The 16,954-nt window shown below is 44.3% G+C and overlaps 2 protein-coding genes across 2 annotated transcripts in view; one reads left to right on the top strand and one right to left on the bottom strand.

Moving 5' to 3' along the window:
• The window catches only part of tm6sf2a (transmembrane 6 superfamily member 2a), a 6,010-nt gene extending 1,924 nt beyond the window's left edge, over positions 1-4,086 (bottom strand). Inside the window, exons 1-7 of the mRNA XM_062555558.1 lie at positions 3,796-4,086; positions 3,187-3,290; positions 2,386-2,483; positions 2,116-2,219; positions 1,094-1,176; positions 777-901; positions 148-249 (exon numbers count right to left, since the gene is read on the bottom strand). Coding sequence (XP_062411542.1) covers positions 148-249; positions 777-901; positions 1,094-1,176; positions 2,116-2,219; positions 2,386-2,483; positions 3,187-3,290; positions 3,796-3,893 — 714 coding nt within the window. The 5' untranslated portion in view covers positions 3,894-4,086. The remainder of the gene's footprint in view (positions 1-147; positions 250-776; positions 902-1,093; positions 1,177-2,115; positions 2,220-2,385; positions 2,484-3,186; positions 3,291-3,795) is intronic.
• A 606-nt stretch (positions 4,087-4,692) lies between these two features.
• Positions 4,693-16,901, top strand: tspan5b (tetraspanin 5b). Its single transcript, XM_062523782.1, has 9 exons — positions 4,693-5,088; positions 6,635-6,685; positions 9,028-9,174; positions 10,733-10,903; positions 11,051-11,176; positions 11,491-11,538; positions 13,694-13,810; positions 14,398-14,459; positions 14,620-16,901. The coding sequence occupies exons 1-9, from the start codon at positions 5,005-5,007 to the stop codon at positions 14,630-14,632; spliced, it is 819 nt and encodes a 272-aa protein (XP_062379766.1). The 5' UTR covers positions 4,693-5,004; the 3' UTR covers positions 14,633-16,901.
• The last annotated feature ends 53 nt before the right edge of the window (positions 16,902-16,954 follow it).

Below are 16,954 nucleotides of genomic sequence, written 5' to 3'. Positions count from 1 at the left end.
TCCATTTGTCCTGCACCTGCCAGGTGGGATGTACACACAGCTACTCTTTTTGAAGGGCTTGCATGTTCAGATAGGCAGATGGGTACATGGCAAAAACAGGACGAACACTGGACAAAGTGGTCCTGAACTTAGATGACGAAGACTCACAAAAGCCCTGAGCAGAGTGAAGGCCATCCCTCCCAGCAGCATCAGGGACAGCAGCAGGTCAACGGGCCGAGTCAACACACTCTTCTTCTGCTGAGCTGCCACCTGGAGAAACACAACCCAATACAGGTATAACTAGAAAAGCACTCCTAGAGCGCAGACCTCCACCAAGGCTTCCAGGATCCAGACGGTATAATACGGATCACTCAAAAAGTCAAAATGTCTTCCTTGGGTCATTTCAGACCTTCCCTGAAAGTTTTGTTGAAATCCATCCATAACTTTTTGAGTTATCTTGCGAACAAACAGACAAACAAACAGACAGACAGACAGACGGCCAAACGAACCCTGATGAAAACATAACCTACTTGGTGGAGGTACAGTAAATATGCTCTCACAGACAGGCCATTGATCCAACATGTACTCACACACACAAGTATGCACATACTTACAACATATACAGTATACAATCAGACACATTCAAAAACCTACACACACAAGACATGCATTGCACATTCAACCCTTTTCACCCTTTTCCTCTGTCATAGAGTCCTGAGGGGATTTCCAGCACAGCATGTCCTCTGCTACAGCTCATAAATGCTAACTAGGTTAGCATGCTCTCTGTCAGCACTCACCTCATCTGCAGGGATGACTGGCATCTCTCTGGGCCGACGCAGGAGCGCCACAGCAGCGCAGATCGGCAGCAGCAGGAAAGGGATGTTGCGCCAGAAAGCAGGAAGAATACCGCTGCCATATTTACCTGCCCAGCAAAACCAGTGAATAAATAAACAGCAGACAAGCCCACTTTTAAAGATTCAGGCGTTAGAAGTTTGCAACCAAACCAAAAAGTCTGCGAGCAGACTGATTCAAACAGTGTATGTGTGTGTCGGTGTGTGTTTGTTTGTTTGTGTGTGTGTGTACTGTATGAATAAGAAGAAAACAAATGACTAACCAATGACAATGCCTGGGATGAACACGATCTGATTGGCAATAGAAGAGCCAGCCCAGAACAGGCCGAGGCTGCGGAACGACGTCCTGCAGAGAGAAAACAAACAGTAAACAAAACGCCTGTGTGTTTACAGTACAGTATGGCCTCCTTTGGCCCCATGAGCCCTTCTGAACACAACCCTGCTGTCACTGCTCCGTGTCTGTGAACCGGCCCATGCAATAGCCACAGACCTCCTCCTATGAACACAACCCTGCTGTCACTGCGCCGTGTCTGTGAACCAGCCCATGCGATAGCCACAGACCTCCTCCTATGACCACTGATGGAACAGTTACAATGAGTGCACTGGTGCTTTGAGTCTTGACCATTTTCCCCAAATTACATCCCTCATGCCTTCTACTTGCGCAGTACACACACACACACTCTGTGACATGAGAACACTCAGTAACACCACAGTGGTCTCCCTATACCCGGTTCTATGCTTCTCTTCCCTCAGTATATGAGGGTTTGCTTGCCAGCCTGCAGGCTGTAGCCAATGGGAATGGGAATGGACGGGATTGACTGACTGAACTGTGTAGTGATTGAATGACTGACAGACCAATCACTACAACCAGGGCCTTGCAGGCAAGGCAGATGATTGGCTTGACATATTACGTTTGGGTTGGACATCTGTGAAAACAGTCAAGTCTGTCCTTACATTATTAATAGAATATGGTGAATGTTTTTGTCTCGTTATCCATCTTTTGGCAGTCTGCTTCAGCATTCTGAAGTTATACACTACCTTACACCATTCAAGAAAAGATTAAAATAAAAACACACACATTTACGCATTACGTTTGTGTAACACTGACAGTGATGAGGTGTATAAATGAACTTATTCTTACATACAGTATTGCTAAGAACTAAAGAACAAGCAAAGTTGAATAAGTGGCATGCACTTGAGTAGAGAGTAGGTTGAGGACCCAAAGCCAATGCAATACTACAGTATACTACTGTAGCTGCAGCCACGCCTCCCTGTGCACCCTTACCCTTGGCTCAGGCGTCGCAGCATCAGCAGCTGGAGGATGAAGTGCACAATGCCATCCCAGTAACACATCATGATGGCATACGATGTGGAGAGATACGGCTCCCCCTGAAATGCAAATAGTTTGATTACGACTGAGGGCATGTTCAACTTTTGTGGTTTTTAAATTTGTTGTTAGAATTGCTCTTAAAAGCTTAAATGGTTTTACCATGTTGTAAGTCGCTTTGGTTAAAAAGGGCATATGAGGGTGTGTGCAAGATGATCTTATGTGTACCTTCTTGAGGTAGAATGCCATGAAACCCTTGATGAGTCCATCCTGCTCCAGTGCATTTGTTAGTCCAACCATGCAGGTGAATGAGAGCACTGCAAACACTGCAGAACAAAACAAACTTACTCTCTCTACTCTTTCTCTCTCTCTCTCTCTCTCTCTCTCTCTCTCTCACACACACACACACACACACACACACACCATCTTTCTTAGCAAAATATCCATCCTTTTCCTGTTTCTTTGCTTCCTCCTCCACCCTTTCGTCTGGACTATTCTCCATCAATTTACTCCTTCCAGAAAATTGATTTATGCTGCAGTGGGAGGAAGGTAATGAGGCTGGCTTGCAGACCCAAAGGGATGCCCATTTATATTAAGGTCCCCCAAAGGGTGACTTCCCCTGATGCTGTCAAGAGTGGAAGCAGAGGAGGGCACATCTCTGCGCTTAAGCCCATGCAGCGCTGGTGATGACTGGGGTGAGTGAACAGGATTGGGGTTGCAGGGCATGCCACACAAATGAAGAGTGACAAAGGGATCAATAAGAGCAGAGAGGTGCCCCTGCAGGAATGAATATGCCCCAAACAAAGATGGATAGAGGACGCCGGCGACCCCGGCCAAGGTTGCAATGAATAAAGTAATACTGAAATAACACTGACACACATATACTGTACATACCAACCCCCCCCCCCCCCCCCTCACACACACACCACCACCACATCCACACACATGCAAACACACACACACACACACACACACACACACACACACACACACATTCCATTAGAGAGTGGCTTGACTGAAATTAGGTACCGTAATAAAGTGGGTCCACAGCCTTTTTGTGTCGCATGGGCAGGTAGACCACAAGAGAGACAGACAGCAGGACCACGGCTCCCATCGCCAGGATCAGCGCAGGTCTGTGGAGACGTAGCTCAACATGATGGATGGTCCTCACAGATAGCCCTTTACAGTCATTAACTGCTGCTCATTAACTCCAGTGGCCTAATTTATTAATCTGAATCTGATCCATTGATTGTAAGTGGTTTAAGCATATTTATAACTGTCATAGGATTATTGCATGCATACAGTATAGTGACTTCTTATCATGACTAAAGGTAAGAAATAGCTCACATCTCTCTCTCTCTCTCTCTCTCTCTCTCTGTGTGTGTGTGTGTGTGTGTGTGTGTGTGTGTGTGTGTGTGTGTGTGTGTGTGTGTGTGTGTGTGTGTGTGTGAACTGAAATGTTGTTAAAAGTTATCACACACGACTACACCAAAAATGGGTTTCCAGAGCACTCTACTGGTACACTTTGGTATGACACTGATACACACCCCTCATTCAAAAAACGACATGGTCTTTTAATACTTTAACACTCATTCTATGTAGGCCTATATAATGAATTTAATCTAAATGTAATCTTACTCTTGAATCGCAGGAACGTTGTTCATTCCGCACAGCAGAACGGGTGCAGTCAAGGACAAGATAAAAACTCCAACCTCCTGAGGCAGACTTATCTCCATGTTTTCGCTGTAAATTCACGCAAACAGATTCTGAAAGTAATACTCCTCCTTTATGTTAAACTCCTTGCAGTGCAGACGGCAGCTCAAGCGTTCCCTTCACCTACGAGGCTACTGTATGTTTTATATTTCTGCCACTCACAGCTGCCTACTCTAGCCTATTGCGCGCTATATTAAAGGTAGTCCTCGTGGTGTGTCTGTCTGACCGACCTACAATCTCAAATTAAGCAATGTGGAATGCCGCGTCAGGACAGGTGTCAAAGTCCAAGAACTTTGCAACATCATACCCAGACCGACCCAGAGGAGGACATCCCGGGTTCAGAAAGTAAAAGTCCTGCCATGTATTTCTTCTGCCTGTCCACTAAATACAGGTGATGCCACTGATAAGCTTACCTAGCTGACTGAAAAGTTGTACTAGTTAGGATCAACTCGTTTACTAAATGGTTGGAACAAATAAGTGGCAGGACTTTTACTTTCTGACCCTGGATAGATGTCCGCTTCATACTGGCCATACTTGCGCAGTACTATAACTTCCACAAGAGGGAGCCCCTTATTTTACCACGGAAGACCTACATTAAACAGATTTAGGACAACTGTGAATACATATTTTACAATAGCGTTTATTATTTCCATGTTGGCGCAGGCTTCCCCTTTATTTGTCCTTAGAATTACTGAATTGTGTGATATAGTGTTTGAACAGTGCAAAGTGTCCTACCTACTCCGACATGTAACCTATGTTGTGTTGTCTGATGCACTAGATGAGAGTTTACGCAGAGACCACTATCCTGCTCGCGAGATGGTATGACGACATTGGAGCCGGCGGAAGATCCCACCTTCCCAGGATAAGATGGCGCCATTGACCAGGAAGTACGGAGAACAACAGTGCTGAAAGTACACGGTCGGAGCTGCGCCCTGACAATAGCAGAATCGAAAATTTGTCAAACACAACACTCCAGACGTAGAGGGGAATCCTGTGACAAACTGGAGACAAGATGCCGTGTTTAGCGGAACGGTAGCGCAGCTCATCGGGAGACTGAAAAGTGGTCTGAAACCATTTCACTCTAAAGACAGATAACGGTTTTTATTCTGGTCTCCAGCGTTTAGGGAACCAATCATGTCAGGCAACAGACATTTCAACGTCCATGAAGTGAGCTGCTGCATAAAATACTTCATATTTGGATTCAATATAATATTTTGGGTAAGGATGCATTTTCATAAGACACATTTGTGCGACAGCATTGTGTAGGGATGTTATGGCCACCATGTTAACCTAAATCGATATTTCTAATATTATTCACCAGTTTGTGTAAAGGTAGTATACATTTTACATTATTATCTCTTTATTTGGAACTGGCATATGAAAATGTTAATTTTGTAATAGCTTATGTCTAGGCTACCAGAATTATTCTTGCGCATGAATGAACAGATGCCCGTCTGCGCTACAAAGCCCCTGCCTTTGTTACGACTGTAGTCGTGGGCGTGTTATTCCGTGCGGTGCACTTGTCAAATAACTGAGGAATGCACGCTTCTGTTTTCACAGAAGTAAATGGCTTGTTGAATCCCAAACCTTAATTTAGCGCCTATCTTTGCGCTTTTCTGATGTAACATTAAGTTTACAATAGGCACTCTGCGGACAGTAAGCTTTCCCCCCTAGATATTAGCCTTTGGTATGTCGTGTGGAGTCAAGTGAATGGGTTACCCTAACCTACCTGCATTGCAATGCATCTCGGTCTAACTGTGAGGCAAGGCATCTCAATAAAGTTGTTGCACTTTTTTGCCAATTTTGAATGGCAGGCATTGAGTTGCCATTACAACAATGAACATGAACAATTCATTCTTCTTAATAATGCAGCTACAGGTAGCAATATCGAATACATTGTCTGTTTTAAACATAGAGCTCTCTCTAAAAGATACTGCAAATGGGTTGTCACACACACACACACACACACACACACACACACACACACACACACACACACACACACACACACACACACACACACACACACACACACACACACACACACGCATACACATATACTATTTCTCAAAGGGTACTAAGTGTATGGTGCATGTTTTGGTTCTGCATTGGAGAGCAACTGAAAACCCTTGATATGTGTGCCTGTTAGAATGTACATGGCAGTATTGCCCCTCTCCTGCATTTCTGGCCGGAGATCTGAAATGTGTGTAGATAAAGTGATTTGTGTCTCCCAAGCCCCTGCAATTCCCCTTTATTTACCCTGGCTCTTAAACACAGCAGCAAAGGACATTGGGTAGCCAACACAAATGCAGTCACTGGTTCAGCTCAGTAATTGATAACACATGGACCAGGGGTGAACTTTTCGCTCATATTTTGGAAATATAACATTCTGTTAAAGAGAACGGCAACAGTGATGCTTGAAGCCATAGTCATCATATACTGAATTTCTTTCTTTTTGTTTGTTTGGTTTTTTAAGAGCTACACTAATGAAATGTGTAAATCACCAGTACTTACTCACTCGGGTTTGGTCAAGTGAGCGTGAAAGTCAAGAAACTGTAACTCTGAGTCTCTATGGGATTTAACTTGGCCTCTGGGAACAGAAGGAAAACAGTGATTATAGCATAACCCTCCCAGTCTGTTAGTGGACATAGGCAAAGTTAAGAAAACAGACAAGCCAGGATAAGCTCACCGCAATGTATGTACTGTATGTATGTAGTTGTTGGATAAACAATGTCTCTTACCTTTGGCCTTCTTTCTCTTTCAGCTCCTGGGAGTTGCCTTCCTGGGCATTGGGCTCTGGGCATGGAATGAAAAGGTGAGCTCTGTGAATGGGTGCCCTCTAGATTCTAGATGTGCTCTTTACATGGTGCCATCTGAAGCTTGGAATCACTTAGAGGACAACTCTTGTCTAAGAACAACCTGTGGATGATACTTTCATTGGGCACCACCAAAGCAACGCTACTTGGAGTACTGTAGTAGTGGAGTAAAACCTTAGTATGCATTTACAATGAAATAGCATAGTGATAGCCTTGGGGCAAGTATGCTACAGGAAAGTACCATCAAAACCATTACGATTAATAGCCCAGGGCAGGCTTTTATTTGCTTAAATGGCCAAACTCATATACTTACTGTAAATGGCCAAACTCTTAGGGACAGGAGTCTATACTGCATAGGCCAGAACCTTTGCTCAGCAGAGGAGGAGACATACTCTCAAAATGATATATATTGTCTATATATCTGTATAAATAACCAAGGAACAGACACAAATTCAGACTTTATGGCCACCAAAGGTAGAGGGGTCATGGTCAGCATGGTCATTTGACCATAGTCTACTTTGGTGCTCATGGTTTTTGACACATCTCACTGATGTAAAGATGTACATAGCATGTCCATATTGATAGAGGTTGAAGCATTTAAGACTCTGGCTAACTCTACCTGCCTTTGATCAGTGAACAATACGCTACACGTGTGAAGCAATGGCGTCTAATTGAACTTTTGCGTGTGTGATCTTAGCATCCTAGAACTAGCCCAAACGGGCTACATTGTGCAACATTCGGTAATCGACTTGTTAAGGATCACCTTGTCGAAAAGGTAAAGTTGCTTTGGTTTGTCTGCAGGGACCCAAGCGGTTATGTACTCTACATTATTGTATATGAAACACTGCATCAAGTAGGTTCCTGCAACTTCCCTCCTTGCACCAGCAGAGTCATGCAGCACTATGGCCTTTATGACCGCAGTGTGTGTGTGTGTGTGTGTGACTTTGGGCCCATGACAGCAGCGCACTGCAGCCTCAGTGGTGTGTAGCATGGGCTGGCTGTGTGCTGCTGACAGGAGATGGAGGCGGGGAGGGGACTGGGACATCAGTGCGTGGCCTTAATCTCCTGACATCTGTGCTCCGCTCTCCGCTCTCCGCTCTCCGCTGCCCTTTGTCCACGATCGGACTCATTTCCTGAGTTGCGTCTCCCCTCGTCTGAGAGAGACAGTACCATGGGAGGCCATACATCATCATGTGTATGGTACAGGACAGGCTGGCCTTGAGATGAGGCAGATCATATAAGATTCAGATCAGGGTTCAAATTGTAGTTACACACATGGGAACTTATACATATGGGAACCAAGCAGTGGTCTCTTGCCCATTATTTTAACGCATTGAGAATAGTAGCCAGAAAGTGCACTACAGTCATTAACATTGTGCCATGTTCTGTCTTATCCATTCTATATACCACTCTTTGGAATATACATTTTAAAGGGATCCAAGATTATGGCAATGACACTGAATTCCTGTTTAGTTCATGGTTGCCTTTTTTAGCTTTTTTGCCTTGGATATACATGTAAGAAGATTACAAACGCCAGCAAAGCACATTTTTTTCTGGTCTTAAAGAGAAAGGGCAGAGAGTAGAGCTGGGGCACCACACCCATACTTTACTCCATCCAGCCAGAGAGAGGGAGAGAGGCAGCCATGTCTGACTATAGAAGACAGGAATGCGGTTGTTTCCTGCAGAAAAGCTTATTAAGTGGTGTGCTGAAATGATCTCAGCACCCACCATGTCTTATTTTGAGTGAAGATTTTAAAGCTACTGTGTGTAAGATTTAAGCCCGTTTATGAGTAGAGATGGAATATAGTGTTTCTTTTTCTCAGTTGTGTATAATTACCTGTAAATACAGGGAACGCTTCCTCTCCATGGAGGCTGCTATATTGTGTCGGCATCTTACTACAGAATCCCAGAAAGGAGCTGTACAGTAGGTTTAAAGTGTGTGTGTGTGTGTGTGTGCGTGCGTGCGTGCGTGCGTGCGTGCGTGCGTGCGTGCGTGCGTGCGTGCGTGCGTGCGTGCGTGCGTGCGTGCGTGCGTGCGTGCGTGCGTGCGTGCGTGCGTGCGTGCGTGCGTGCGTGTGTGTGTGCGTGCATGCTTATTACGTTTTGTCTGCGTAATTGTCATTTCAGTGCTGTGGGTGAAAGTGACCCATAAGTAACATGAAAAGTGGACTCAAACGTAGTGATGGTGAATCATTGAGATTCTATTCATCATATTGAGTATGTTGGGTGGAAATATGCTGGAGTCATTCATCCAAACTATCTTACTCCTTTTCTTTCTTTCTTTCTTATTCTGTCATGAGTAATTGCTTCTACCCCCCCCCCCCCCCCCTCTCTCTCATAGGGAGTGCTGTCCAACATTTCCTCCATCACTGACTTGGGAGGCTTCGACCCAGTGTGGCTTTTCTTGGTGGTGGGAGGTGTGATGTTTATCCTCGGATTTGCTGGCTGTATTGGAGCACTGCGGGAGAACTCTTTCCTTCTCAAATTTGTAAGTTCCTCTGTCCTCTCTCCTCTGCCTCCCCCCTACACACACACACACACACACACACACACACACACACACACAAACATATCCACAAACATAAACATTAACCGGTACCTCTCACAGACACACTTGATAGTTTCTCAGGACACAGCCTCACTCTTGCTCTGGCTCTTCCCTCTCTGAGGCTTTAGTGGGAGTGGTGAGAAGGGATGGTGGGGATTTCTCTTCCTGTTAGATGCCGTTTTCAGGGCATCTAGGAAATCCTAGGTTACAGGACTCTTGTGGTTGTCATGGAGATCCTTGGAACTGAAGCCATCTTTTTCTTACAGACTGTTAGGATAGGTTAGGGTCACATGGGGTGCGTCTCATGCAGCATTTATACGTCCTCCCTCGCTCCTCGATGCCTCGATCCTCACTGATCTACATAAAGAATGATGGGGGGGAAACAATGGGATAGTCTATCCAGTGTTAGTTATAGATCAGTGGGAACGCCCCCCGAGGATCGAGCATCGAGGATCGAGGAGGCATGATGAGAGGCACCCAGTGTAGGGATAGCACTGACTTACAGGCGGAGCTTCAGTGATGTCACTACCTGTGGCTAATTGGTAAAAGGACACCTGTTCTCTCAATCAGGGAGATTCTGAGACAATGAGTTGAGGCCTATGGTGGGAGCAGGGCTAAGGTTCTCCCTTTCGTTTAGCCATGAACCGTGGCATTAGAACCATCTTTCACACTGGATTTTACACCACTTTAAGAAAACAAAAACGTGAACTTACAACCCAAACCAGCGTGGGCTGGTCCAAGTAAAGAAGAGCACCGGGCAGAGAGTGCCAGCACGCCACAGGTATGTTGACCGCTCTCTGAGGCTCTTGCCAAGCTGACACACACACATCGCATTCACACACTGTTAGGACCTACTTCCAAGTTTGTGCACCACACGTAGGGCTAGCGTGCAGGGCATAGGTTAGGTCTTTCTGTGTTTGTGTTGCTTTGTTGGGTTGCGAGTGCGGAGGGCTTTAGTTATATGCAGAACACCCTAGACAACAGTGAGCCGTGGCCTTACCGTATCGTAACACAGACTTTGCTCAGTTTTGGTAGAAGTTATTGCAGTGTGTGAAAGACCAGATTTAATTCCCAATGGTTAACTGAGCTCTGTCCCACTTCAGATGTGTTTTGGAATATTCAAAGACGATTACCCAAGTCTTGACCTCTCGGCAACTTGGCACCAAGAGACTAAGTTGACATGTCCACTTGCTCAGCTGGAGCTGCACCTTTTAGGGTTGAGAAATGAGTTTGGCTGTTGTAGTGGCTCATCTGTGAAACATGCCTCTGTTGCTCTTTATTTGATAGATCTGGGAAGGCAGAGAGGGTGACTAATTTGGGAATGAGCTTGTGGGTCTATGACATATCGTACAGAAGATTCCTGGAAAGAAACACTGTAGTGTTGTGTTTCTTTTTTTATTATATAAAATCCATTTTGACATGTAGCAGTGCTTTAGAGGTAGTTAATATTATGTTGAAACAAACCGCGATGATTGATTCTGACTGTTTTGGCCTACAGTTTTCCGTGTTCCTGGGGATCATATTTTTCCTGGAGCTAACTGCCGGTGTGCTGGCATTCGTCTTTAAAGACTGGATCAAGGACCAGCTCAAGTTCTTCATCAACAACAACATCCGAGCCTACCGGGACGACATTGACCTGCAGAACCTCATTGACTTCACCCAAGAATATGTGAGTGGTGGACACTCATCTTTTTGATCTCTCTCTCTCTCTCTCTGCACACACACACACACACACACACAGTGAACAGAGTGCATAATGCACAGCAGCTATATGCAGCGATTACTTCATTGTGACTGCTTGTCTGTCTGTCTGCAGTGGGAGTGTTGTGGAGCCTACGGCCCTAAAGACTGGGATCTGAACATCTACTTCAACTGCACAGACACCAACCTGAGCCGGGAAAAGTGCGGGGTGCCATTCTCCTGCTGCACCAAGGACCCTGCTGTATGTACACACACACACACACACACACACACACACACACACTAATCCCATTCATGTTAGTTAAACATTCAACATGTTACTGTGAGGTGGGTGAGCCTTTAAACATTATTCATAGTGTGTTACTCCATTCTGTTGTTCATTTTGCCCCGACTGTCCTCTGTGAGGACGGATATGAACTCAACAGTAGTAGAACAGGGCAAAGAAGTTAATGGTGAAGTTAGGCCGTGGTATCAGATAAATAAAAGTGTACTGTATTTCACTCACTTTGAATCAAGCTTGTAATTACTGGACTAATGTGCCTTTTCTTTTACCAGGAGGATGTGATCAACACTCAATGTGGTTACGACATACGCGCCAAACCCGTAAGTGCGACAGTAGTACTGATACTTTCTCCTCCCTCTTTGGTGTGCAAAGGAGTGGTTATAGGAGAGTGGGATGCTGATCAGATGGAGAGATCTGTGAAAAGGAGCTGTTGATAATGAATGTGAGAGGGAGAGGGAGAGGGAGGAAGAGAGGGAGAGAGATTGAGAGAGAGAGAACATTTCAGACATGAAAGGGAGTGGAAAACTTGTACAATCCCCCCTGATTGTAACAGATTTGTGATGTGATCCAACCAGTAAAAATGAGTATGGCTTTTGGTAAAGAAAGAAATCTTTCAAAATGACCGCTAAAAGAAAACACCATCATCAGATTAGTTCAACCTTCTTGTGCTTGCAAAGAGCCTGTGAACAGCTCCAAAATGTCAGGGGAAATCTCTGGGGTCAAATGGAATACTCTTGGGTGGTTCCGCCATTTGAGATGTTGAGCTATTTATGAGGTTGCCCGTTGGTCTGTCAGATTTCCGAACCCCGTCCGTCAGCATTCTGTGGTCTGTCTTTGAGTGGTTCTCCCCCCAGCTGGACTTACTTCTCTCTCCTTCCCATCTGATCCATGGTGATTTCATTGTTTTGAATGAGCCGTCTGTTGGTCCGCCTACCATTACTCATACCGAAACAATGTGCCTCTCCCGAGTAAGCTGGGAAATAGAGAGGAGGGAGAGAGAGGGGGAGAGAGAGAGAGAGAGAGAGAGAGAGAGGGAGAGAGAGCGTTAGAGAAAATAGACCATGAAAGAAAGAGTAGAAGAGGCGTAGAGGAGAAGAATAAAGAAAATAAACAACAAGGTTGTGTACGTCAGAGACTCTTCCCCCGCTTCTCAGCTAGAGACCCAGTCAGGCTGTCAGGCATGACTGTTGTGGTGATGCAGGAATCTGTGTCAAATGATGGAAAATGTACTGCTTTCTGCTGCTGAGTAGAATGTGAATCAGTCTCCAGTTGATTTTATAGTCCAGCCATTTATACCGAACAGGCCGTCTCTTGAGGTAGCTAATAAAGATATGCACATGATGTGAATAGAGATTGCTTTGTTATGAAGCACACAATCATGCTCTTTCTGGGGGGAGCTGTGGCACAAGAGGCAGAACCCATAGTCCCATACCACAGACCACATCCGGATCTAACAGAGGAGCTACACCAGGCGCGTAACTGAAGCGTTCCATTCACAACGCGTAAAATCATTTTTAAAAGACTGGTCTATTTTTTTTTTTAATGTACGCGCCACTGTCACGTCTGGTGTAGCTACTCCCATTGATTATAGTGATTATTAACGGCTGCACGTGAACGGAACGCTTCAGTTATGCGCCTGGTGTAGCTCCCCTGTAAGTGTCCATGGGGACGCAGGTTTGATTACAACCTGCGGTCATTTCCCAAACCATCTCTCTCTCCCACTTGCCTCCTGTGTCTCTCTACTGTGAAAGGAACATACACTGTACCTACATAAAGGCAAAAGCCCTCCTCCTCTGGACATAACATCAATTCTCTCACAGTGTTTTACAGTATAAACATTAGCTGGCAGCGATTCACTGGCAAACATATCCAAACTATATTGAGATGTGTGCTACTGCAAGTCTCTGAGAAATGTTAAATGATGGACTGCATCTGATGATTGTCTCTGACATCACCATGCAGTGTTTGAACTAGAGGTGCACTCAGAAGGTGAAGACCTCAGCTTTGTGTACCTATGCAGGTCAACCTAACGTCCATTAATTCCCATGGGAACCTCTGTGATCTCCCATGTGTTTTCCAAAACTCCTCCTTTTGTTTTGAGTGGCTGAGAAGAAGAAGCATTTTCTTGTGATGACCAGTAGAGGGCATATGCCATAATACTGCATTATGGATTATGGAGTGGAATACCAGGCAAACAAAACGTGAATGCCATATTGCAAAAGTATAATTAGTGAGGTAGCCGGTGAGTTGCTTGATGCCACCAAGTCTCATCAAAATCAGACCAGTTGTGTATTTGTAATGTTACAAACAGACAAGCCACTCTGAAAATATAAGCACCTTGGAGGAGCCAATCAGACCTCTACAAACCCCTAACCTTAGATATTGTGAATATAGAGTGCACTTCATGTTACTGATGTTTTTTGTTTAATGAGAAATTACCTCAGACTACTGAGTGTTTGCCCATGTTGTTGCCAGGACTTGGAGCAGAGGACATTCATCAACACTAAAGGCTGCGTCCCTCAGTTTGAGAAGTGGCTCCAGGAGAATCTAACCGTGGTGGCTGGCATCTTCATAGGCATCGCCCTACTTCAGGTGAGGCGGAGAGGAGAGGAGAGGAGAGGAGAGGAAGTATGGAGCTAATTAGGACATGAATAAGGTCATGCTCTGACACACTTGACGTAAGGGTGCGTGAAGTACAGTACCGGTATGGATGGCATATCAGCGGCTAGCTGTGAATAATGACATATTTCTAAATCAGTGCATACAACTGTATTCATTTTCAACTCCATAAATGGAAACCAATTACCAGCCTACAGCTACCTATGAAATTTAGTAAAAGTGCAGTGTACTTTGAACAAATCAAATTATACAAACTGTTGATAATTTTACAGTCTTGGTATACCCTCTACGTACACATCTAATCACAAATACATCTAATTTACGAGTACACCAGCATTTTGATCCTGTTGCATTAGTCCATAGGTTTTAGTTCCTATACGTTTTAGAATGAATAGCTAATTTTATTACACTTTTATTACTCTTTTTGCTAAATAGTAGCATTGTAAGGGTAATGAAAAGTCCATAATTAGTGGTTAACCCATCTCCATCATGTGCTGGTCTGAACCGAGGAGGACACTAATAGCTCTGTTCTATCTCCGTGTGGTCTTTTGTATCCTCAGATATTTGGAATTTGTTTGGCACAGAATCTCCTGAGTGACATTGAGGCTGTTAGGGAAAGCTGGTAAGTAGCATCTCTCTCTCTCTCTCTCTCTCTCTCTCTCTCTCTCTCTCTCTCTCGCTTACATACAGTATACATTTCATTGCCAAGTCCCTTATCTCCACTGCATCAATGAAGTGCTGATGGTAGCTTCTCTGTGTGTGTGTGTGTTCCTCTTCCACAGCCTGTTCACCTAGCAGTGGAGCCCAGGGGGCCAGGGCTGAAGCTCCACACACACACACACACACACACACACACCCCTCGTCTCATTTTCTATAGACTGGAACTCACCCATCCACACGCACACTCACACTCACACTCACACAGAGAGGGGGTGAAGCCGCAGCGCATCAGGCCCTCTGCAGGCCGGCTACTGCTACTGCACATCTGCTACACGTTGGAGTACAGGATGCAGCACTTTATATCGGAAACATATAGACGGAAGAAAAAAACAACTGATACTTTGTACGTATGTTTGTTTGTCCAATTATACGCACTGAATGACATTGCATAGCAAGAGGATAATCTGTGTCTGTGATTTTAACTTGTGGATCATAGAGGAGCAGTATGGCTTTCTGAATGACCCTTTCTTATACAGGCACAGTCTTTTTCAGTAAGTTATTTTATAAACTTTATGGTGGTGTCAGACGCTACGATGGATTGTTTGGGGTGGGTGAGTTGATGAGACGCACTGCATGCCTTTTGTTATGACTTTGTTAAATCCATGGTGGCTACAATCCATTTGTGTTTTGGGTAGGGGGATACCAAGCCTTTGTTTTGGATGTTTTTTTTTAGAACGCTTTTGTTTCCTTGTTCTTCCAAGATCACTCTCTGACAGAACATGTTTTTTTTCTGAATATATTGTGGAAGTAGTGAAAAGCAAACTTCTATCTCTTGGTGCAATGTTGAAGTTGTGTTTTGGGACATACGATTGGCCCAACGAACCAGGAAACTAAATCACTAAAACTAGGATCACTTTGTCTGCAGTGATGTATAGAGCAGGGCGTCATCTCTGCACAGTTTGCTTAAATTACATACCATCAGTATCCAAGGAGATGAAACATTTACAAACCAAAAAGCAAATACTACGTATTAAGATTAAAATAGAATCCTAGTTGTCTCTTATTTTAAACTTTGATTTTAGTACCCCAGCTTGTGTTATGTCTATAATGTTTCATTTGTTAAGACAGCCCACCATCCGTCTCTTCTGAGCCTGCCGCTGTTTGCCACACAACTGTGAACTGTGTAGCTGGCTACAGTGTAAAGATTTGATCAGCCACAGGTAACAGCAGCTTTAACCCACGACCCCAGGTGCAGGAGTAGCGCGTTCTGAGTAAGAAGCTAGGTAGCTAGCTTGCTAATAGAGCTTTTGAGAGTTGAAGCATGGCAGCTCGTACCTCTGTCAGAATGGGGCCACTGAGGTCCCATGGCAGGCCAATAACGGTATTGCAATGTAAACTTTCACTGTGTAAATCATAACTTCTTTGTGCCATAGTAGTTGACTGGAGGTGATATCCATTGAAAACTCTGTTGTTGATGACTCTGTTGCTACGTTCGGTGCTGTCAAGATGGCAAATGGGGCACCTTGCAGTGGGACAGATACTGTACCACAAGGATTGTTTTGGAAACTAAAAATATCAGCTTCATATTCCATAGACCAGCTCTGGAGTCTGTGCAGCTCAAGTCCATATCCATGGACCAGTTTACATGACATTGAATTATAGAATGCACTAAAAGGCCTCCTTAGAAGGGCACATGTGTTTTAAAACCGTTCACAGCACTATTTGGCTGTTGCTCAATGGCATAGTACAAACAGAGCCAAAAGTACCTTTCAATAATCAGTTCAAATATGATTCTTTGTGTTAATTGATACTGCATACAAAGATGGTTTTAGGGAGTCTATCATTGTTATTATGTGAGCTTCATACATGCGTATACAAATGATCAACATTAGTTGCTGTGCAGCCACAGGCTGTGTGCCATGGCGTCACAGTAGCAGTTTTAGGCATGCCATCCAATGTGGGAAATTTACCATAAACCTCTGTATTGCAGTTTTTAAAGTGGCTTCAATGTGTTTACAGATGGTTCTAAATAAGCATAGATGTCAAAGCCCCGTCAGTATTTATAAGGTACAAACGGGGTGTATGCTGTGTCAGTACCATACCCTATGGTCAACCAGTGTAAGGTCTTGCTTGTTTCTAAACAGTGACTTGTGTCTGACAGGGTAGAGTCACTCTTTTCAACAGGTGAAGTCGTGATTGACTGTTTTGTTGGACATTAGTGTGTGTGTTGTATTTGGCAAAGTTATAAGTTGGCGTGATGTGTGACTTTGTAAGCTTTGTAAAAAAGATTTAAAGTTGAATATGTTTTTTGTTTGGTTTTGTAAATGTGTTCATTAAGTGATTATTTAGTGAGCAGATTTGACAGCAACTGTCTTTTAAATAAAGTAATTCAATAATAAAACAATGCAAGTTCCTGTTGTTGTGAAATAGTATTTTCAAAAAGAGGTACCTCACAAC

The sequence above is a fragment of the Sardina pilchardus genome, chromosome 2, assembly GCF_963854185.1.
Source record: "Sardina pilchardus chromosome 2, fSarPil1.1, whole genome shotgun sequence".
NCBI classification, from domain to species: Eukaryota; Metazoa; Chordata; class Actinopteri; order Clupeiformes; family Clupeidae; genus Sardina; species Sardina pilchardus.
Note: the sequence above shows the minus strand (reverse complement) of the source record. Positions and strands in the feature narration are given on the sequence as shown.